Source organism: Tasmannia lanceolata, unplaced genomic scaffold (assembly GCF_043159265.1).
Source record: "Tasmannia lanceolata isolate RefF3 unplaced genomic scaffold, GAP_Taslan_0.1 ptg000048l, whole genome shotgun sequence".
Taxonomy (NCBI): Eukaryota; Viridiplantae; Streptophyta; class Magnoliopsida; order Canellales; family Winteraceae; genus Tasmannia; species Tasmannia lanceolata.
The window spans coordinates 2,667,128-2,690,522 of record NW_027518725.1 but is presented as its reverse complement, the minus strand read 5'-3'; the positions used below and the strand labels follow the sequence as shown (position 1 = coordinate 2,690,522).

The window sequence follows — 23,395 nt, the reverse complement described above, 5'->3', positions numbered from 1 at the left end:
CTATTTGTATTGTATGCATCTTGTGTTTGATTGTTAAATTTGTTCATGAAGTTTTAATTTTTAATTAATCTTCTTAAAAGAGCAAATTTGCTAAAACCGAATTCACCCCCCACCCCCTCCTCTCAGGTTGCCATACCCGGGCCTCATAGTGTTTTCAATTGGTATCAAAGCTAACGGCTCTTAGGAAAAGATTTTTCAAAACCTAAAAGAGAAAAGATTTTTTTGGCAAACCCCAAAAAAATGGGATATGTGGTAGGCCACTCAATCTCTACTCCTTCATCTTTCGATGGAACCAAGTATAGGGAATGAAAAACCCATATGAGGCTCTATTTGGAATTTTTAGATATTGAGATTTGGCAAGTTAAAAATGGATTTTTAATTCCTCACAAGAAATAGAGGAGAATAATTTTAAAATAATTTATTTAAATTTGAAAGCCATGAATGCAATTTGTTGCTCCTTTCCTCCGAATATCGTTAAAATTTCTTCTTGCAAAAATGCTAAAGAAATTTGGGTTTCTCTTGAAAACATTTATAATAACAATGTGTCTCTTTGGATTGGTTGACAATGATGCCTCTCATCCACAAAGTGAGATTTCTTATAATGAATTATATGATATTTTGTATAAGTTTTTGGATAAAAATAAGAATCTAAAAATTCAATTTCTGATTTGAATAATGAAATAGAAAATTTGAAAATGGAAATTGATTTAATCTCATCAAGAAATGAAAATTTGATTCAAGCTAATCAAGAACTAATAATCAAGAACTAACAAAGGAAGAAATAAAAAAATATAAATCTTTAGAAAAAGAAAATGAAAAATAAAAAATGGATTCATCTCATGGAATCAAAGTTTTGAAAGAAGAAATAGATGAGATGAAAAAAAAAATAAAAAATTGGTTTTTGAGAACCAAAACTTACAAGAAAAATAATAACCATGAGCGGCAACAACTATCTTCCATATGTCTTGCCCAGCTCATTATGTCCTCCATAGCTGATTTAGTAGATGCAAAAGCTGAAAAATCTTTGACTGGTAACAATTCCATGTTTTTGGAGGTACAATGTATGATAGACTAGAAAATTTTCCATCTATAATGAGCTGATCAGCAACAACTATCTTCCTTGTTACTCTTCTACCTTTCGTGTACCACTTCCAATTCTTGAAATGTCTCTTGACCTCATACATTAGATGGAAAACACTTTGAAAACGGGATTCCGTGTGAAAAATAAAAACGGGAGTGATATGAGTGATGATTTGATCCCTTTCAAGATTTATTTATTGCTTTATGGAGATTTGAGCTTCCTTTCTTTTATCTTTTAGTGGAAGTGGCTCCAATGGTCGATGTCCGTTTTTTTAAATTCTTTTCACAAAACGTGATCCGTTTTGCTAGCAGTGCTCTATGCTAGATTATCTTGGTGCAAGAATCTCCAAGCATCGGCTTCAAAATCATGTACGTTTAATAGCCACCGGCCCACTTCACCGAGGATCATGTCTAGATTTCAGGTCGAACGGGTTAGCCTGTTAAAGTATAAAAGATAAAAATAACGCCATCTCCAACAGCTTAAGCTTTTGGAGTAATTGGTAATTTTGCATGGTATGAGAGCAAAGGTCCCGGGTTCAAAACTCCTTGTTATTAAAAAAATCTACATGTGATGGCCAACCCAAAAAAAGAGGAGCCACATGTGCCAAGTGTAAGCCTAGGCCAACCCTAAAAAAGAGATGCCACACGTGAGGGGGAGTGTTATTAAAGTATAAAAGATTAAATATCTCCATCTCCAACAGCTTAAGCTTTTGGAGTAATTGGTTGTTTCTCACAGCCATTGCAGACGTAACTAGTTGAGCTTGATTTACTAACAGAGCAGTACATTCTTTCATTTTTTTGTGTGTAGTGCTTTGATTTCAACGACTGCCGAATGCATTTTTATTTATTCATTCTGTTTGTTCTTGATGATACAATGAACTTTGAATTGATATAGTAGCTCTGTATAAAAAATGCATATAAATCCTGTATTGAGCTAAATTGGAGTGCTCAACGTATATTTGAATACCCTTTTGCTTTTTTTCACATCGAAAAAGTAGACTCAATAAAATCCAAATAAGTTTGCCTGTCCTGATCTTGGTGGGGCCCTACTAGATATGCTTGGACTCGTAGATTATCATAAGATTGATGAAAAGAATTATATGTCTCAATGATTGTGTGCTGATTTCATGTGTTTTGTCTTCATGAAACAGGCACATTTCCAGCCATGAATCTCCATTTCTTTTAATCTTTGTCCTCCCAAAAAACCCATTAAATCTCCATATTTTTTTTAACTTTGTCCTCCCAAAAGACTAAATAATTCAAAGTTCAGCCCCCCTTTGTAGCTATCACAAGCAATGACTTCATTGCTTACTTCATGGTGATATTTTCACCTATTTATCATCATCTTCTTCTTCTTCTACAGGAAAAGTTAGAATATGGAGATCATTGAAGATATTGTTATTGTGGGCGCTGGGATAGCAGGACTTGCCACCGCGTTAGGACTTCACAGGTAAGCAAAAACCACTGATGTGCTTTCTGGATTCACTTCTTGTTGTAAGAAATTATATCAGCTGACAAATTGGTCTGATGATCTGATTGTGATCATCAATTTTGTAGGATGGGATTAAAAAGCTTGGTTTTGGAATCTTCAGACAGCTTGAGGATTACAGGGTTTGCGTTTTTGACATGGACCAATGCCTGGAGGGCATTGGATGCTCTTGGAATTGGCAGTTCCCTCCGGCAAGAACATCTGCCACTTCAAGGGTAACTACTGCTGTTATAAATTTGTTCTTATATTAGTAGAACATAATTTGGATGTGTCTATGCTGCATGGGTACAGAGTGTCGAAATCTGACATGAGTATTGAGTGTAGGATTTGACTAATTTTAATTATTTTACATGATGATATGATTATATATTGGAATTTTGGTATCTTAAGTAAATCTGTTCTTATATATTATTAGTAGAATAAAAAATTGGACGGTATCTGTCGGTTCTATGGGTACGGATGTGAGTGTTGAAATCCAACATTGGTATCGAGTGTCAGATTTGGATGAACAAGATGTCCCCCATCCATACAAGTCCCAACCAGAACCGAAGAAAGTAGAAAAGCGCTAAGCTGGTGCTACAGCCGTGTCGTCAAAAACCACGTCCGTGTCTCCAAGAAGAACTCCGGCCTTAGCTAACCATCAGCCAGGAAATTGACTGATCTCCGCCTGCGGGACAAGGAGGGGCGAATGAGTCGAATACGGCCTCGAATCTTGTTCAGAATCCCAGCTAATCTCTACGGACCAGCACACTGATTTGCCGCCCGTGCGATTGTTGGGTATATAATATAACCCATGTATGTTCTAATATAAGCCCAATAAGATAATGGACCGGTGTGGTTGGCCTATTTGGGCTAGAGCCCACTAACCTATTAAAACCCTAGTGTATCTCTATATATAGGGGCTGGAGGCAACAAATTTGGTATTCCAAATTAGATACATTGGGTGTAATGCTTCAAGCAACATCTTACTTGACCTAATTCCTCTAACAATCTTGAAGCATTACGATTTTTTTTAGGGTTTCATCTTGTTGGAACGTCCTTATTATTCTCTAATACGATTGTGCAATTTTTAATTATCGTTTTTTTTTGGGGGTTGTCTGCCTCTATTTCTCGCCTTGGATTGACGTTTCTCATGGAGTTGTAGTGTCTGCAAGACAGAAAGTGAGTTGGATCTCACGTTTGAAGAATTTGATTGGAAGAACCTCTTTATTGTTTGATATCCCATCTACACAGAGATGTGTATTTCTTCTTTCTTTTTTTTACAAAAAGAGAGTTTCGATTTTTAACAGGGGCTATCTCCAACGTTCTGGAAAAAAAAGGGCCGAGGGTCTTTCTTTCTTCCCCACAAGAAACGATCCGACCCTCTATTTCTAAATTCACAGACTTGTAGCCAATTGAGGGCACTCTATTTGGGGGTTCTATCGGCAGTGGAGGATTCCACTATTTAAACCCTCTCTTACCTTGCGTCAGAGCACAAGAGACGAAGCTTCTTTGGGTCAATTTTTTTTTTTTGCTGCCGAGAATTCACTCGGTGATACAACGAGATTTAACTCATTCGGAAATTTCTTCCAACTACAGACTTATTAGGGTCTCTTCTCTCTTATTTGGTCGGTGAATTTCACACCAATGCACTCGGTTTTTTGGCCGTGGATTTCAAGCTAGTGCAATCGTTTTTGGGCGTGGGTTTATTCCCACACTGAATAAGGCTTGGCCGTGGCTTCTTCCCTCCCAGATTTGGCCATGGTTTCTCCCTCTAAGATTTGGCCGTGGGTTATTCTCCCACAGAAATTCGTTTGGGCGTGGTTTCTACTACCCCAATTAGTTGAAAGTTTGGAACAGGGTGGAACTTGTATTGGGTTGAAGGTTCTTGTGGACGAATTTCTGTGGCGGTCTAGTCGAAATTTTTTTTCCATCAAAAGCCCTCTCTTGACCGAGTGCTTGTGGCCGGCTCTTGATCGTGGCTTTGCCTATCTTTCAACTCTTGTTGAATCCTCTTTGGGAGAACAACCGGTTGGTAGAGCACAACTTTGGCCTTATTTTGGAGCTCGGTTGTGACTTGGTTCTCGGATTCGATTCTTGGAGCTAGGCCTGGAGTTGGTTCTCACGGTTCGGGTCTCGGATACGGTTCACGCGGTTCGTTGCGGTTCTCTCGGTTCGGGTCTTGGATTCGGTTTACGCGGTTCGTTATAATTCTCGCGATTCGTCAATCAGGTGCACTCTTTCCAATTTTTACTTTTCTCTAAATTATTCTATGAAAAAGAATTCTGCTCTGGTTGAGATGGTCAAACTTCAATCATTTGGTGGGACTGAGTTTAATTCATGGACGCGAAAGACTCAATTCGGTCTACAATATATGAATTGTTTTTACACCGTTTTGAGTACCTTTGCTGCCTCAAATGAAGAAGTTGATGAATCTCAATGTCATTCTTTTAAAAATGAAAAGTATAGGAAAAAGGTGCAAGTGGGACTGGATGATCTCAAACGATTCTTTCGAATCGAAGATGAGAATCGAGCCAGGAATAACTTGGAGATGGTTAGACAACAACAGTCTGCTGCTAACGCGGTAACATATCCCAAGAACTTTTCTCGAAAATCCAAGTCACCTAAAAGTGAACATCCCAAGTTGGAGGCTAAAATGACTATCTTTCAGAAAAAGAAGAGCAAGTGCCCCAATTGTGGGACATGGGGTCACTTTGTTGCAGAGTGTAAACAACCTAAGAAGGCTAAATCTGACACACCACAAAAGGAAGCTCCTTTGATGATGGGCAGTGCTGAGCCTCAGCGTTTTGTTGCCTTGTTAGGCAATGGTAAGGCCAGTACTTCTCCAGATTGGTGGTTAGATACAGGCGCCACCTGTCATGTTTGCAACTCTAAGAACCTACTTACAAATGTTGTTGCCGCGAAAGAGACCGTTATAGTGATTAGTGGCGCAGAGACAGAAATTACTCACACTGGTACTGCGAACTTGGTCCTTTCTTCAGGACAAATACTAACTTTAAAAATTGTTAAAATAGTTCTTGCTCTTCAAAAGAATTTAATTTCTATTAGTCTTTTAGACTATGTTGGCATATGTACTTCATTTATGTGTGGTAGAGTAACTTTGATTGTTAACTCATACTATTTTGATTGTCTATATTTGATAGATGGTATGTTTGATTTGAGTTTAAATACTGAGACTGTTAGTTAGGATAGTTCATCGCTAATTGCTCATAAGTTGTTACACAACCGATTGGGACATGTGCACTATTAGAAAATGGTCTAACTTACTAATATTCATAAGATACCATTATATATGTCACTTACATTTGACAAGTGTGAGAGTTAGGAGTGATAGAGAATGAGAAGATACACATTGACAGGGTTCAAGGAATTCTGTGCCTCTCAGGGCGTAATCCTTGAACCTTCTGCTCCTCTCTCGTCTCAATCAAATGGCATAGCTGAGTGTAAGAACATGACGTTAACTTAGTTGTTCAACTCCATGTTAATGTCAATTGACATGCCTAGTTGCATTTGAGGAGAGGCAGCTTTGACTGAAAATCACATCCTGAATAGAGTACCAAACTCAAATTGCTCCTCCACTCCGTATGAGTTATGGCATAAGCATCCTTGTAGATATGACACTCTTAAGATTTGGAGCTGTATTGCTTATGTAAGGATACCAGACCCTAGGAGACCTAAAGTGAGAACTAGAACAAACACTTGTGTTTATTTAGGAGGTGCAGAAGATAGTGTTGCTGCTTGGTTTTTGGATCTATCAATCAATATGGTTATAGAATCTCGAGATGCAGTTTTCTTTGAGAATAAATTTCTCAGAGATCAGGGTTTGACCATACCAGGTGATACAGAGATGGTTACAGAATTGCCGGTTGAGTCTGAACTAGTTACTTCTGACACTTGTCCCAATCTGATTTTTAATTCAGTTCCTGTAAGAGTTTCTACAAGAGATAGAGTACCCACAAATTTTGGTGAGGACTTTGTGACCTACCATTTAGAGAATGATCTATCATCCTATAAGGCAGCGATGTGATCTAGGGAATCTTTGTTGTGGACAGAAGCCATTGATGATGAAATGAGCTCTCTGTTGCAAAATCTAACTTCGCAGCTAGTCGATTTGCCAAAAGGGGCTAAAACTGTAGGCTGTAGGTGGATATTGAAGAAGAAACTTAATCCTGACGGATCCATAGCTTGATATAAAGCACGATTAGTAGCTAAGGGCTATACTCAAGTGAGTGGGATAGACTACTTTGATGTCTTCTCACCGGTCTGTCATTTGGCCTCGATAAGAATTCTTCTTGCTTTGGCATCTATTGAGCATTTTATTGTGCATCAAATGGATGTAAAGACAGCTTTTCTCAATGGAGAACTGTAAGAGGAAATCTACATGAACCAACCTGAAGGGTTTGTCATGGAAGGTTTCGAGAACAAAGTTTGTAAGTTACACAAATCTTTGTATGGTCTTAAACAAGCACCTAAATTGTGGCATAAAAAATTTGACAAGGTAATAAAGAGCTTGGATTTTCTAATCAATTACTCGGATAAATGCCTTTACTATCGTTTTGTGTCGAATAAGGTCATGATTATTTGCTTGTATATAGATGTTTATTCTTGTTTCCAATCTCTCTCTGTGGTGAGTAATGTGAAACTAACCTTGGGTAAAGGATTCGACATGGAAGACCTGGGTGTTGTTGACACCATTCTTAGTATGAAAGTAAGTTTTGACAAGCAAGGAATTTTCCTTAGCCAAGCCCATTATCTTGAAAAACTACTTTCTTTATGGAGATGCAGTGAGTGCAAACCGATTGAGACACCATTTGATTATACCAAGAAGCTGATCTCTAATGAAGGAGACAGTGTGAATCAGTTAGCTTATTCTCAACTGATTGGTAGTCTCATGTATGCTATGAGTTGCACTAGGCCAGACATAGCCTTTACAGTCGGCATGCTCGGTCGTTTCACTAGTAATCCTGGCCATGAGCACTGGGATGCCCTTATGAGGCTGATGAGATATCTTAAGGGTACTCATAATTATGCTCTTTGTTATGGTGGTCATCTTCCTGTATTGGAAGGATATTCTGATGCATCATGGGGCTCAAAATTAAAAGACAGTAAGTCTACCACTGGTTATGTGTTTTACCCTGGGTGGAGCTGCTGTTGCATGGAAGTCAAAGAGACAGACTTACATTGCTCTGTCATCTATGGAATCAGAACTTTATGCTCTAGCTTATGCAGGAGATGAAGCAGAGTGGATAAAGAATCTGATTATGGACATTCCACTAACTCGGTTAAGGATTAATTCCTTACGGGTGTTCTGTGATAATGAAGCTACAATTACGATTGTGAAGAACTCATTCTTTAATGGTAAGAGGAGATATATTAGGCTGTAACATGTCATGCTGAATTATCTCATTGAACACGGGATTATCACTTTGATTGATGTGAGATCGAAGGATAATATGGTCAGTGCTCTCGTAAAGGGACTGAACAAAGATCGAATATTCAAAACTGTGGGGGAGATGGGGTTAAAGTCTGTATAGACATGACTTAACCTACATTCATGTTATTTTGAATTTTCAAGTCTCCCTTTTGGCCAAGATAGGCACTTGATATGTTTCGATGATGTTTACAGTTGTTGTATGTCATTCCACATTTGATGACATGTCCTTCTTGGGAAAGGTTATTTCATTCCAAACTTGATGATTTCGCTTAACTCAAATATGGATAAGATGACTGTAACATTCCAAATGAAAACATGAAATGGTTCTTTGCAAAAGAAACTATTAGGTCTTGTTCTTTATTGAAACTTGACAATGATGAATGGTTCTTTGCAAAATAAGTTGTTTATGTCTTATTCTTTATTGAAACTTGACAATGATGCTTATGGTGAGAGTGATACTGATACTTTTTCAACCATTTTAGAATTGTACTAAGTTCTTCTGGTAGAACTAGATACTTTCGTGAATTATGGAATTGTACTAAGTTCTTCTTCAGGTAGAACTAGATACGTTAGTGTTTTACACAAATGATTGGATTCATTTTCATGAAATCTATATTTGGTAATTCACAGGGATTGGCGAAAAAGGAGGAGCTTGTCTTGATTTGGACTTTGATGAAGATGACTTACTTGATGAGTAAATCTTCTAAAGTCATAAAGACTATGCTTTCATTTCAGTATGCATAGAGTTCATTTTCTTTTGTGAAACTTTATTTTGGATCTCGATGAGAATCATACCCCATGAATGAATTCATCTAAGATCAGTGGGGTTCACTTATATGTGAAACTACCTTTTGGTTGAGTTTAGCTTGTTATATATCTAAAACTCTTGGTTTTTTCAAGAAAGGATTCGTGTTTTCAGTTGGATTACAAATCTTTTATGATATAGACCATATGGTGATGTGGATGATTCAATATTTTGTTTTGAACAGTACACTATTTATCTATTGGATTGTGCTATATGTAGAACATAGGAGGAGATTGTTGGGTATATAATATAACCCATGTATGTTCTAATATAAGCCCAATAAGATAATGGACCGGTGTAGTGGGCTTATTTGGGCTAGAGCCCACTAACCTATTAAAACCCTAGTGTATCTCTATATATAGAGGTTGGAGGCAACAAACTTGGTATTCCAAATTAGATATCTTGGGTGTAATGCTTCAAGCAACCTCTTGCTTGACCTAATTCCTCTAACAGCGATTACGTTAGCGGAGTCGCCTTCGACAATTAGGGGACAAAGATTATGAGTGGCATACCACGTCAAACCAAACATCAAATCTTTTGCCTTCGCTAACCTCAAAAAATGGATTTGTGGATTTGGCTAATTTTAATAATTTTACATGATGATATGACAATATAGTGGGAATTTGGGTAGGTTAAGTAAATATAATGTTTTATTTCCATATTAAAAATTTAGGGAGATGATATTTTCATCCCCTCTGCAATACGCATTCGCCCCCCTTATAACATGAACAATGGGCAACTTTAACGCTTTTTGACGTCAAATAACGTTAAAAGGGGACGAATGCATACTGCATCAGGGTGAAAATATCATCGCCCAAAATTTACTGATCGATAACTCAAAATATGTGATTTTTGTTTTTTGTTTTTTTGAAATGATTCTACTCTCGCCCAAGCACTCTCAACTTCGGAGTTCTGATGGGATCCAATGCACTGGTATGATCACATCTAAATTAAAACATGTGATAATTGTAATTTTTTTGCAATATTTAGAAAAAAATAGATTAAAGAGATCTAGACGTGTGTAGTGAATCCTAAAATATTGGAAACATGGGTACTTCACCAATTCAGAAGAATCCATGTAACATAGGTATGGTGTGTGTGAATTGAAGACTGACTCAAAGTTTATGTGATGTTTGTGAAGGTTGGTGGGTAGCTCTAGTGCCACTGGACTTTCTACTGCTCAAATCTCATTTAAAGCCAGTGGAAAATGGTGAGTATAGATTTCTATTGTGTTTTTTTTTCTGAGTTATGTTTCTCTGAAATTTGGGGATGATGCAGTGGAGACCATGAAGTTCGTTGTGTGAAAAGAAAATTGTTGCTTGAAGCCCTTATAAAGGAGCTGCCTCATGACACCACCAGGTTTGGCTCCAAGGTGGTTTCCATTGAGGTAACAGGGAACTTAAAGCTGGTGCATTTAGCTGATGGATCAATTCTCAAAACTAAGGTAATAATGTGTAACGATCTAGTTGGCATCAGTAATAGGGAATTTCAGTATGGTTTTTTTATTTTATTTTAAAGATGACCTTTAATTAACAAAAGAGGGTTACATCGAAGGGGAATTTCACTATGGTGTTTTCATTATCTCTTACTTAGGGAAATCACAGCTCAATGTTTAACAAATTTCATACATAAGTTACTATGATGGAATTAGCCATTAGCCATTTCCTTGTTCTACACTTTCAGGTCTTGATAGGGTGTGATGGAGTGAACTCTATGGTTGGCAAATGGCTGGGTCTCCAAAAACCAGCATTTTCGGAGCGTTGGGCAGCAAGGGGACTTACAGAGTTTCCTGATGGTCATGGTTTCAGGCCCGAGGTCTTACAGTATTTCGGTGATGGCTTTCGGTCTGGTTTCTTACCTTGTGACGAAAAAACCATTTATTGGTTCTTCACTTTCTCGCCTTCTCCCGAAAGTAAACCTTTCCAAACTTGGATTATACTATTCACTCACATATATGCATATATCAAGTCTTTTTTCACTGGTTTCTGAATTTCTAGAGTTTGTTTTTGATGATAGACAAAGGCATGGAAGAAAGTGCATCTCAGATGACGGAGTACATGTTGAGCAAGCTTGGGAATGTGCCTCAAGAAGTAGCGAGTGTGATAGCAAAGAGCAAATGGGATACTGTCATTGCCTCTCCATTGAGATTCAGGTGGCCATGGCACTTGTTGTGGGGAGATATTTGCAAGGGGAATGTCAGTGTAGCTGGCGATGCGCTTCATCCCATGACGCCGGACCTTGGCCAGGGAGCGTGCTCGGCCTTAGAAGATGGCGTTGTTCTGGCGAGGTGCCTCGGAGAGGTTCTGTTGGAAAAGCCCATAGGAGGAGCAAAGGAAGAAGAAGAATATGAAAGGATAAAAAAGGGCATGGATAAGTACGCAAGGGAAAGAAGGTGGAGAGGAATTGAACTTATCACAACAGCTTATGTGTTGGGTTGGATACAACAGAGTGATGGGAAAGTGATCAACTACTTGAGGGATAAATGGTTGTCTAAAGGAATGGCAGAGATGCTTTTGAAGAAAGCTGATTTTGATTGTGGGAAACTCTATAGCCCTATATGATTAGGCTGTTTACACAGTTAAATCATCAGTATAATAATCATATGTAGTTTTGTCATATTTGGTCACTTTTGTTCTATACCCGTATGTGCTTAGTGTCTTATTTAATTTTCAAGAGCAGGAAAATTATCTTTGACACTCCAAAGACACTTTCGCTGACCAGTCTCATCACTCAGAATAATATGGCATTGGAGGAAACTCTAGAGGAAACTCTAGCCAACGAAGGATGTATGTTGATCATCTGAGAATCAATATAAAGTGGGAAAGTTCCTTGAAAATTGTGTTTATCTTGGAGGAACTACTACTTGTCAAAATGGCGCCGTACAATGAAAATGACCAAATGCCCTCTTTTTCTTCTCTTTCTTTAATTTTTGTTGTTTTTTTCATCTCCATCACCGCCGGCGACCATCCCAACAACTCGAAAGAGGAGTAGCAGCAGGAAGAAAAGAGGGAAGAGGATGAAAGGAGGAAGAAGGGGAAAAAAAAGAAGTGACGCTGGAAAAATGGGAAAGAAGAGGAGGACGGAAAAACAAAGAATTGAAGCCAGAAAAATGGAAAAAAAAAAAAAAGGAGAGGAAGAAGAAAAGGAAAGGGAAATTTGGGTTTGATTCGGTGAGATTTGGGTTCGACCAGGTGAATTTGGGTTCGACCTGGAGCATTTGGGTCCGACTAGGTTAATTTCAAAATTGACCAAGTCAGACCCAAATCTCACATATAAGAATTGAAGAGCACAAATACACACTATTATTTTATTTATTTATTTATTTTTGAAAATTGACTTTTATTAATCCTTAGAATGTGAGGAGGGGACAAGATGTCCCCATCCATAATACATAGAATCCAGCCCAATACACTTACTGTAAATGAGTATTAGTATCGAATTAAGACTGCCCATCCCCAATTCCCCCTACATTACCCGGTAAGCAAATTTGCATAGATTCGTGAAACACACCGTGTTTTGCCAACACATCTACCCTTTCATTTGCGGTGCGCCTTCTGTGGATGATTATCGGACGGATCGTTCTCACAATATCCTAAATTTCCAATATATAATTTTGCAGAAGCCATGGCCCTTTTGAATTGCCCAAAGCCCAGGAGATTACATTCGATGAATCGCCCTCAACGATCAGGGGTTTAGAAAAGTGAGATACGTACCATTGTAAACCAAACAAGAGTGCTCTCACTTCTGCCTCATTTGCGTCGCATTTCCAATGGGACCGGAGTATGACATCAGTAAATCCCCCTTTTCGTCCCTTAATATTCTGCCCACCCAATAGACACCAAGAAGAAGATTTGACCACAATAACAATAAGAAGAGTTAATTGTATTACCTTAGGCATTACATTGTCTCCTTGATGTAGACCTTATGCTGTATAAATGAAGCTCTCAGCCTTATGGTATGAGCTCCTTATAGACAAATGAAGTATCAAGCTAGCTTCATGACAGGTCAACATACCAGAATAGAAAGGACATCATAATTACACAGACCAGCTCTAGCACGCTCGTGCACGAACACCGGCCAAGAGCAGAGTTGGATTTTCCTGTAAAAGAATTGATAGTATGTATACAGAAATCCAGTTTCTACAAATCCATATTAATTGGGCAATGGAATATCAGGATCTTTAGGATCTAAAGTCCAGGAACGCCAGATGGAATAAGTGAATATATAGCACTTTGGTCTCAGTAGCAGAGCTTCTTAAGAATCCTTGAAAAATTGTTAAAGAAAAATAAACCTTGAAGTAGGGATGCAGAATACCTTCTGAAATAAAGTGTTCGATTACATCGAATCCACCCAAAAATCCGCCCAAAGTTATAATTAACAAACCGATATCTTCTGTAACGGCATCAGCCCCTGCCTTCCATCATCCTCCAATACTCCTAAGACGCAAAACCAAGTCATTTTCACCAGTCTTCTTCAGGTGTTCAACTATCCTATTAACATAAGGGGCTCTCAGTCGAATTCCTCTCTCAACCATTACATCAATCAGAGTTGCAGCTTCAACCAAATGATCCTGTTCACAAAGCCCGGCTAAAAGAACAGAGTAAACATCCGAATCAACAGCCGACAAACAATCTTTCTCCATTTCATAATACCAACTAAACCCATCAAGAGATTGCCCATCGAGACAAACTTCTTTTACCAAAGTGCTACTCGCCAATCCATCCGGCCTAACCCCACCAGCCAACATCCTCCTCACAAGGTTCTCCGCTTCCCCCACACTTCTCAATCTCAACAATGACACCACCATTGAACTATAACACTGACTAACTCGAAAGACTTCCTTCTCCCAAAATTCTATCAATCACCTTATGAGCATCCTCTACATATCCTTCTTTACAAAGACCATCGAGAAGGGTACAAACTGTGACTCGAAGGAACACACCCATGCTTCCCCATTCGATCCAAAACCTCCACCGCCTCTTTCGCTCTCCCTGTCTCACAAAAACTCTGAATCAACGTCGTGTAAGTAACAACATTCGGCGCACAGTCACAATCACTCCCACCATCACTCCTTTTCTCCATCTCACTCAACAGTTCCATCCCCATCTCCATCCTCTCACCCTTACAAAACCCTTCAAGCAACGCCGAATAAACAACTACATTCCTCAAACACCCCCATTTAGGCATTTCATTGAACACCCAGCGGGCGTCCTCTAATCGACCCACATTATAAAATCCTTTAATCATGGCAGCACAAGTGATCATATCTGGGTATAATCCAATCATCCCCATCTCCCCCATCAACCCCTCTGCAACACCAATATCGTTTTTCTCCGCGAAAAGTCTGATTACTACAATATAAGAGGCAGTATCTGGCCTACAATTGAATTCCCCCATCCTTCTAAGAAACCCTAATGCCAGCTCAGCTAGCTTTGCTTCTTGACAGAGGTTGAATATCACTCTGAATGTTTTGACTGAAACCCATGACATATCTCTTTTGTAATCATCCAAAATGTGGGTTAGGGTTTCTGGGTATTGAGAAATTTTGAGAAATTCAGAGGCTTTACAGTACATTAAACGGCTGTGTCTGTAATTGGATTGTTGGCCGGCCCAGATGAAGAACCTGAGGGCGAGAGACCGGTCTAGAGAGGATTTTTGTAAGACTTTTTCGACTGAGGATGCGTCTAAGTTTTTGCTCGTCTCACTGAGAGTTTTCTCGAGATTTTTTTCAGAAGGGTTTTTCTGTAAGAGGTTCCAGTAGCTCTCAGCTGCGGTTGTGAGGTTTTTGGAAAGAGGGAGATGAGATAGAGATCGAGAGATTGAATGGGCGGCCATGATTTTACTGAAAAAATGTGAATGTTCATGGAATGGGAATTGAAAATGAATAAAGGAAAATTAGGGATTTGGGGAAGATCTCAGCGATGAGAGAGGAGCGATAACGGGAGGATATGAGCAGAATCCGAATCTGCCATTACAAATTTGACTATGTAATGATGCTAGCATGATCTGGATCGTTCATATCAGGGGCAACCCCTTACTTATGGCAAGTTGTAAATAAGGCAATTCGATCATTTATTCTTATCATCCATTTTCACCATATAAAAACCCACCAAAACAAAGGGTTGCGTTACATGGTTTGATGTTAGCATGTATTATTTTAATTAAGAGATGTGGGTTTAAAATTTTTGATTCGTAGGTACGTCCCACTGTTTGGCCCCTCTGTTTTGATCATGGTTTTAAATTTTGGTTTCGGTACAAATTCCGGCCTCGGCCAAAACTGAAATTTCGGCCAAAATTCAGTAAAAAGATAGGAAATGTCGTTTCTTTGGGGCCGAAATTTGGTACATTTCGGATATTTCGGTTTCAGTCTTGACTTTCGGTCAAAATTTAAAACCATGGTTTTGATCACATGCGACCCCACTATCTTATGAACATTCATATCATGGACCCCGAATACTAGTATCTACTACAATAAATGGTTCTGGATTGGTCTCTCTCTGTTTGGGTTCAATTTCATTTTTATCCAAATTATCTCTTTCCTTTCTAAGTTTTCAATTTTATGACATTTTCCTGTTTCTATTAATTTTTAATTTTTCGCTTCTCTAATTATGTTGGATTTTCCTTTTGGGTAGCTTTATTTTCTACTCATGGATTTTGGTTTGTTGATGAGATTTACATATAATTAGATGGTGTGCACCATGTTATAGATAGGGTTTTAGCTGATTGTCCCCAATCTACTGATTAATTTTTGGCTCTATGTGAACAAGAAATGATAATAAGTTTCGGCAAAGCAACATGGCTGGTGATTTTCTTTAAAACAGTAAGTTCCTTCTGGCACAGATAAATGCTCACTGTGCTTCTTTAAAATCCTCGCAAATGATCACCCATGAAAATGCTCGCTTTGTATCCTTTCACATGCTCATTTTGTTGGATATAGCATCTTCAATATATTACTTTTCTAATTTAACAATCAATCATGTTTTCAATGGTTTTGATATTGTTGCTGACAGCCACTCAGGATCAGATACCTTGAACATCAGGACCTCAATAACTAAACAAATAAGTTCTCTACTAATTGAAATGATCCACCTAAAATAAATCTGGCCTGAATTTGTGTGTTTCAGTTGAAGAATCTGCCACAGCTGCAGCCGTGGAAGCTCTCCACTGTTTTGTTGAGATTTCTCTTAATTTAAACAAGTGAATTTGCCATGATAGTTTTAAAAATTCGGGTTCGAATGATTTTGTATGTGTTGTATACACTATTGAGGTCTATTTAGTTTTATATCTGATAGCTTTAAAACTTTGGGTTGCAAGGGATCACCCACATTGAGCTTGAACAGCCCAAAACATGAAGCTGCAGTGAAGTTGCAAAAGTGCATAAATGCTTCCGAACAAGAATAAAGCCTGCAGAATATGATGTTCTTGCAGAGGAGGGCTGGTATGTTTCTCTGCATCTCCTGTTTATAGTTTTCTTGCTTCTTTTGTTCTTCAACATTTTAAAGGATTTACTTTCATGCCCTAATTTAGCTGGAAGTTATTTTTGAGCCATCTATCATATAGCTGTTATGGATTTTCATCGTATTTGATTCCCTCAATCCATGTGCCTTTTATTTCCTAATATTTGCTTCTCTGTGTCACTGAACTTCCTGTTTTGGGGAACATTCTTGAACATATCTCTTGTCTCCAGTAGTATTTGCCTTTTATTTGCTAATATTTACAAAAGGTTGCCATCCAGCCCTAGATATGAAAATCAACCCTTCCTTTGCCCATTTTTTGTAAGATCTTCCCCAAATGGAATGGAATCTTGTCCAAGATCATGTTCTTTCAATCAAACGGTCACAACCTTCCCAATCTTACTATCTCTCCCAAGCAAGAAATCCGTTTTAAATGAAAAAGAACCCATTTTTCTTCTCAATCAAACACATTTCTTTTTTGAAGAAGGCAACAGAATATGTATATATAGATGAATAAGCAGAACCGAGATGGTCCTGTAGGAACAATGAGAAAAGAAAATAGCAAGACAATAACTCAAGGGGGGAGATAGTCAAAACACTCCAGATCGGCCCGAGAAACACCGCTCTTAGCCAGGGAGTCGGCTGCCACATTGGCCGATCTCCGGATATGCTGAAAGACCATGGAGTAGCCCTTTGCTCTATCCTCTATCTCCTCAAAGAAAGGCACAAGTCGCCAAGGGGGGAGAAGCGGCTCCCGAAAGCCAGCGAATAACATTTACGGAGTCGCCTTCGACTATCAGTCTGTCGCACTCCAAGCAAGGCATGGAGAGAATCCCGCTGTGAACGGCTCTAACCTCCGCCTCAGTCGAGTCGGCAAATCCAAGAGGCCCCGAATAGGCCCAAATGACTTCCCCTTTGTGATTCCGACATAACCCCCCCACTCCAGCCACTCCTGGGTTGCCGATAAAGGAACCGTCAAAATTGAGCTTCAAAGACCCCGGCGGAGGGGGAGACCAGGAGGGCCGAGATTTCACTTTGGTAATTGATTCCATACATATGGTTGGCCACCCTTCCCAGAGGGCATAAGCAGAAACAAACCGAAAAAGAGGAAGTGAACGGGCCCAGGAGATGACCGCTGCTACCACCTGTATATAAATCCAATATGGGGACCTGACCTTCCCTTCGAAGACACGCGCATTCCGCTCTTTCCACAAGAACCACCAGGAGGCTAATAGACACATCTTCCACAAAATTCTGCCTTTCCTCTTCCACGGAGCCCAATCCCAACTCCGAATAAATTCGGCCATAGAATTGGAAGGAACCCAACTGACTCCAAATCTAGTAAAGAGATGACCCCAAATATGGGAAGCAACCTTGCAATGTATAAAGAGGTGGTCGATGGATTCCCCGGCGGATAGACATAGGGGGCAGTGATCCACCAGCCACATTCCTCTCTTCCGCAAGAAATCCATCGTCTGAATTCGGCCTCAGCTCACCGACCACCCAAAGAAAGCAACTCTTGGAGGGCACGCATGGCGCCAAACCGCGGAGGACGCATGTTCCACTAGATTGGGGATCAGATGGTGATAAAAAGATTTAACGGAGAAAATCCCCGACGGATTCCAAATCCAAATTCGACGATCTACGCTCGAAGACTTGATGAAGCAAGAGTCCAATAAGGAGATGAGGGCGCTGTAATCGCTTAACTCCCGAACAAAGAAGGCTCTTCGAAACTTAGGAGCCCACTCCACTTGCCCTTGAACCCGAGCGAAACATTCTGATACCCAAGCCTCTTTCTGAGAAGATACTAAGGCAGGAAACAAAACTCGGAGAGAATCAGACGAACACCAAGGGTCTTGCCAAAACCGAATGTGATCCCCCCTATAGACTCTGAAGCGAACTTCAGGGGCAAATAGGGACTTCAAACGCAATATGTCCCTCAATACCGTGATCCCTTTGTTTTTAAAATTATCAACGGAGTCCCAATTCCCATGAGAGGAACCATACTTACTGGCAATGACCCGAACCCACAAGGAGGAGTGTTCTTCTCCATATCTCCACAACCACTTGCCCATAAGGGCCTGATTAAAGAGCTGGATTCTCCTGATACCCAAACCTCCATTTTTAATTGGCGAGCATACTAGACGCCATTTAAGCAGGGAAACCCCCTTGGAAGGCCCTGAACCACCCCACAGAAATCGTCTCTGAATTTGCTCTATGCGCTTAGCAACAGAAGCGGGACAATGAAAAAGGGATAGAAAATAAATCGGCATATTAGAGAGAACGGCCTTTATAAGCACCAATCTACCTCCTTTGGAAACCAACCGGCGCTTCCAGGTGGCCAACCGACGCTCAATCCTTTGTATAATAGGAGCCCATAGGTTGTGTCTCGGACGGCCCACCCCGAGAGGGAGACCCAAACAGGTAGCGGGAAAGACATCTAGACCGCACCCCATAATTCCGGCGAAGGAGAAAGCATCGCTCTCAGATACATTAATCGCATACAGCCGAGATTTGCCAAAATTGGATCGTTGACCTGAGACCATCTCATAACACCGAAGCATGGCTTTAAGGTTGAGAAGCTGGGAGAGGACCGGAGAACAGAACAGAAGGGTGTCATCCGCAAACTGAAGCAGCGAGATTTCCACCTTGCCATTTCCAATTAGGAACCCTTTATATAGCCCCATGTCACTACCTTTTTTCAGTATACTGCATAAGGATTCGGCCACTATCAAGAAAAGAAATGGAGAGAGAGGGTCGCCCTGCCGCAATCCTCTAGAGGATTTGAAGAATCCTTTTGCTGAGCCGTTGAGGAGAACAGAAAACCATGCAGATGATAAGCAATTCCGGATCCACCCTCTCCACCTTTCCCCAAAACCCATACGACCCATAAGATAGTCTAAAGCGGCCCAATCACACGGTCATACGCTTTCTCCATATCAAGCTTGCATAAGATGCCGCCTTCCCTTGTCCTCCGGTAATAGTCAATGGCCTCATTTGCTGTTAAGGAACAATCAAGAAGTTGACGATTGCCTAGAAAAGCACTCTGATTTACCGAAATAATAGATGAAAGAACCACTTTGATACGGTCCGCCAGCACCTTCGCAATGAAATCCGTTAAATTAGAAATCCGTTTTAAATGAAAAAGAACCCATTTTTCTTCTCAATCAAACACATTTTCACACCCATTATTTCCAAAAAACTATCCAAATCAGATTCTTTAAAAACAAAAAAAAACAAAAAAGCCTTAATTGATTCTCTAAAAACAGTATTTTTCTCCTTCTTTCACCTATAAATACCCACCTTTGCTACCACATTGAAACCATGAAATTCACAAGAGTAAAGTCTCACATAAAGCCTTCAATCTCTCAAACACTTTCATGTTTTTTAAGCAAAGTTTACTGCTTTCCTGCTTGTTCTATTTTATCCCTTAACCAATTTTAGTTCTTCTCAAAACATCCCTGTTAAAGGTCTTTTGCAAAACATTACAAAGTCTAATTACAAAATCTGTACACTTTCATGAGTCCTATCTAGCCTATTCAATATTTTCATCTCTAAAGTTGATTTCCCAAATTGTAGGCTTGTCTGGACTTTTCTGTTTGCAGGACTAACTTTCCATAATTTAAATCAAGCCTTGCATCTTGTCATATAAACACGGATAGATCAGTTTAAATTATCAAACAGCTAATAAGCCCCTTCCTGTGCCGCTGCATTTCAGCCGGTTACTTGCCGTTTGGACCCAACATATTGTAACTGCAAATAAAACCCTTTGCTGCCTCTTAACAGTTGCTCCAAGCTCACCATAACAGCCTAAGGACAACTCGCCAAGCTTTCCATAACAGGTCACTACTTCAAATCCTGAAATTCTCATAAAGTGGTCCAAACCTTAGCCTTGAATAACATTCCAACTCCTGCAGTCATATTGAACCTAATTTGAATCCCACCATTAGATTTCAATCCGAATCTCCAAGACCCTTACCTAACTAGGACCCAAAATCTAAACTTCATAAGTTTTCAATTGGATGTCGGGTTATATTAGAAAGTGTCATTTTTTCGTCTTGTCACATCATTTTTTTTCAAAAACTTTTGTGGTAGGGTAGAGGAGAGGGAAAATGTGTCACCAGAAATTTGAGCACGCTAGGCACAGGTCACTTGGGTTTCTCCCAAAGGTGATTTGGATTAAAGCTGTAGTTTTTTCTAACAACATGTCTTCTTTATGTTTAGATGATTCTCCTGCTATAATCTTTTTTTTTGCCCTGTGCCTCACAGACGCAGCTGGATTGTGGATTCATTAACAGGGAAAATACAATTATCCGCAGATTGAGATTAGAAAAGCTGAACCTAGGCCAATTTCTGTTCTTAATGGAGCTCTTTTTCAACGACTCAAGTGGTTTTGATGAAGTGAAAGATTCAAGGATGAGTAGAAACTCATTTGTTGTCTCCAGACGTTTCTTCTTAAGCCCATCTCAATGAATTAGTGGTTAAACAATCCTACTTTAATTGACTGCTATTTCTTTTGTGACAATAGTCTTGAAGCAATTGCCAGTGGCTGCATTGAACTTAACACATAATGAAGTTAATGGCTGGACTGGAGCATTCCATTTACCTCAAGACAAAATTAGTATATAACTAACTGCATGCATTCCATTTACCTCAATACAAAATTAGTATTCGAATTCGGTCAATGGCCACCAGGTCACTAAACTAAAATAAATTAATAAAAAGCAAATAAAATAAAATAATAACTAATGTTTAAATAGAGTTTTTGTACTCTCCATTTTTGTCTTTATTCTTGAGAGCTTTTCTGTCCTATTTTTCTAAAATAGTGAAGATCAATGAGGACTAGTTCCGTTTCTCAGACTCGAAGCTCTAACTGGGAGAGGGAGGGCTTGAAGAGCGGAGAATGCTTGACAGTGATCCCACATTCATCGTATGTTGTACCTGCAATTTAAGTATTTGAGAATATTAAACTAAACATTGAACTATCACTAATGATATCAACCAAGTACAAAGAATTCACTAGTTAATTAAACCCATCCAATAAAAACATAATGGTTGGAGTATGGTGAATCTGACCTTGCAGAAGAGACAACAGAACTTATAACCCGTCGTTTTGATAATACTCTTACTCTTGCAAAAGCTACACTCCTTTCCATTTTTCAATAGCTCATTTCGCCTTCTACTCAAGTGCACTACCTTGATTTTGTTCAAACTGTAGGGCTGCACCAAATTATATATATATATATATAGAGAGAGAGAGAGAGAGAGAGGAAAGTGAAGCTACACCACCGGTGTAGCTAACTTAGCTACACCGCCGGCTTAAAATACAATGGGCCCACATTGTTTTGGTGATCCAAAGAATTCATTTGATTGGCCCTCACATAGATAGGGTGTCCACCAAAAATCAGCTCCATAGGATCATCCCAACCCTTCAAACTGTGGAGGCAAAAATGGACAAATTTGTGAAGGTTTTTACACGTTCATTTTTGCCTCCACAAATCATAGGGTTGGGATAATCCTATGGAGCTGATTTTTGGTGGACACCCTATCTATGTGAGGGCCAATCAAATGAATTCTTTGGATCACCAAAACAATGTGGGCCCAGTGTATTTTAAGCCGGCAGTGTAGCTAAGTTAGCTACACCGGTGGTGTAGCTTCACTTTCCTCACATATAATTGTAATTTTTAGGGAAATCTCAGACCTCGCAATGGCGAGAGCCTCGTGCACTGGGCCGCCCTTTTTTACAGTTCAATGTTTGACAAATTTCCTACATCAGTTACTATGATTGAATTAGCCATTAGACATTTCCATGTTCTACACTCTCAGGTCTTGACAGGGTGTGATGGAGTGAAATCTGTGGTTGGCAAATGGCTGGGTCTCCAAAAACCAGCATTTGCGGGGCGCTGGTCAGTAAGGGGACTTACAGAGTTTCCTGATGGTCATGGTTTCAGGCCCGAGTTCTTACAGTATTTCGGTGATGGCTTTCGGTCTGGTTTCTTACCTTGTGTCGAAAAAACCATTTATTGGTTCTTCACTTACTCGCCTTCTCCCGAAAGTAAACCTTTCCGAACTTGGATTATACTATTCACTGACATATATGCACATATCAAGTCTTTTTTCACTGGTTTCTGAATTTCTAGAGTTTGTTTTTTTACAATAGACAAAGGCAAGGAAGAAAGTGCATATGTGGAGGTGCAGAGCTACCTCTGTTTTGTATTGATTTGATCTTCACCATTAAGAATGTCAGGTTTTAGTGGAACCACCATCTGTTTTTGGTGGAGTGGATGCAGGTTCCTCGGTTTTGGACTGAACCACTACAAAATAGCGGGTGCATTCTCTCTACTATCTTTCTCTATTTGTATTGTATGCATCTTGTGTTTGATTGTTTAATTTGTTCATGAAGTTTTAATTTTTAATTAATCTTCTTAAAAGAGCAAATTTTCTAAAACCCAATTCACCCCCCACCCCCTCCTCTCAGGTTGCCATACCCGGGCCTCATAGTGTTTTCAATTGGTATCAAAGCTAAAGGCTCTTAGGAAAAGATTTTTTAAAACCTAAAAGAGAAAAGATTTTTTGGCAAACCCCAAAAAAATGGGATATGTGGTAGGCCACTCAATCTCTACTCCTTCATCTTTCGATGGAACCAAGTATAGGGAATGAAAAAACCCATATGAGGCTCAATTTGGAATTTTTAGATATTGAGATTTGGCAAGTAGTTAAAAATGGATTTTTAATTCCTCACAAGAAATAGGGGAGAATAATTTTAAAATAATTTATTTAAATTTGAAAGCCATGAATGCAATTTGTTACTCCTTTCCTCCGAATATTGTGAAAATTTCTTCTTGCAAAAATGCTAAAGAAATTTGGGTTTCTCTTGAAAACATTTATAATAACAATGTGTCTCTTTGGATTGGTTGACAATGATGCCTCTCATCCACAAAGTGAGATTTCTTATAATGAATTATATGATATTTTGTATAAGTTTTTGGATAAAAATAAGAATCTAAAAATTCAATTTCCGATTTGAATGATGAAATAGAAAATTTGAAAATGGAAATTGATTTAATCTCATCAAGAAATGAAAATTTGATTCAAGCTAATCAAGAACTAACAAAGGAAGATATAAACTTGAT

General features: G+C 39.2%; 1 protein-coding gene and 1 pseudogene across 3 annotated transcripts; one reads left to right on the top strand and one right to left on the bottom strand.

Annotated features, from left to right (window-relative positions):
• The first annotated feature begins 2,243 nt into the window (after positions 1–2,243).
• Positions 2,244–11,504, top strand: LOC143864196 (monooxygenase 2-like). Of its 2 annotated transcripts, XM_077375079.1 has the most exons (6): positions 2,244–2,530; positions 2,638–2,784; positions 9,950–10,018; positions 10,087–10,252; positions 10,492–10,720; positions 10,825–11,504. In XM_077375079.1, the coding sequence occupies exons 1-6, from the start codon at positions 2,457–2,459 to the stop codon at positions 11,367–11,369; spliced, it is 1,230 nt and encodes a 409-aa protein (XP_077231194.1). In that variant the 5' UTR covers positions 2,244–2,456; the 3' UTR covers positions 11,370–11,504. The 2 variants fall into 2 exon arrangements, with proteins under 2 accessions (XP_077231194.1, XP_077231195.1); XM_077375080.1 differs by lacking the exons at positions 2,244–2,530; positions 2,638–2,784 and adding an exon at positions 9,599–9,741.
• A 632-nt stretch (positions 11,505–12,136) lies between these two features.
• On the bottom strand, positions 12,137–14,928 carry LOC143864190 (pentatricopeptide repeat-containing protein At5g47360 pseudogene; annotated as a pseudogene). Its single transcript, XR_013241117.1, has 2 exons — positions 13,123–14,928; positions 12,137–12,907 (listed from the first exon to the last, which is right to left on the bottom strand). The product of XR_013241117.1 is annotated as a pentatricopeptide repeat-containing protein At5g47360 pseudogene (transcript).
• Positions 14,929–23,395: the final 8,467 nt, after the last annotated feature.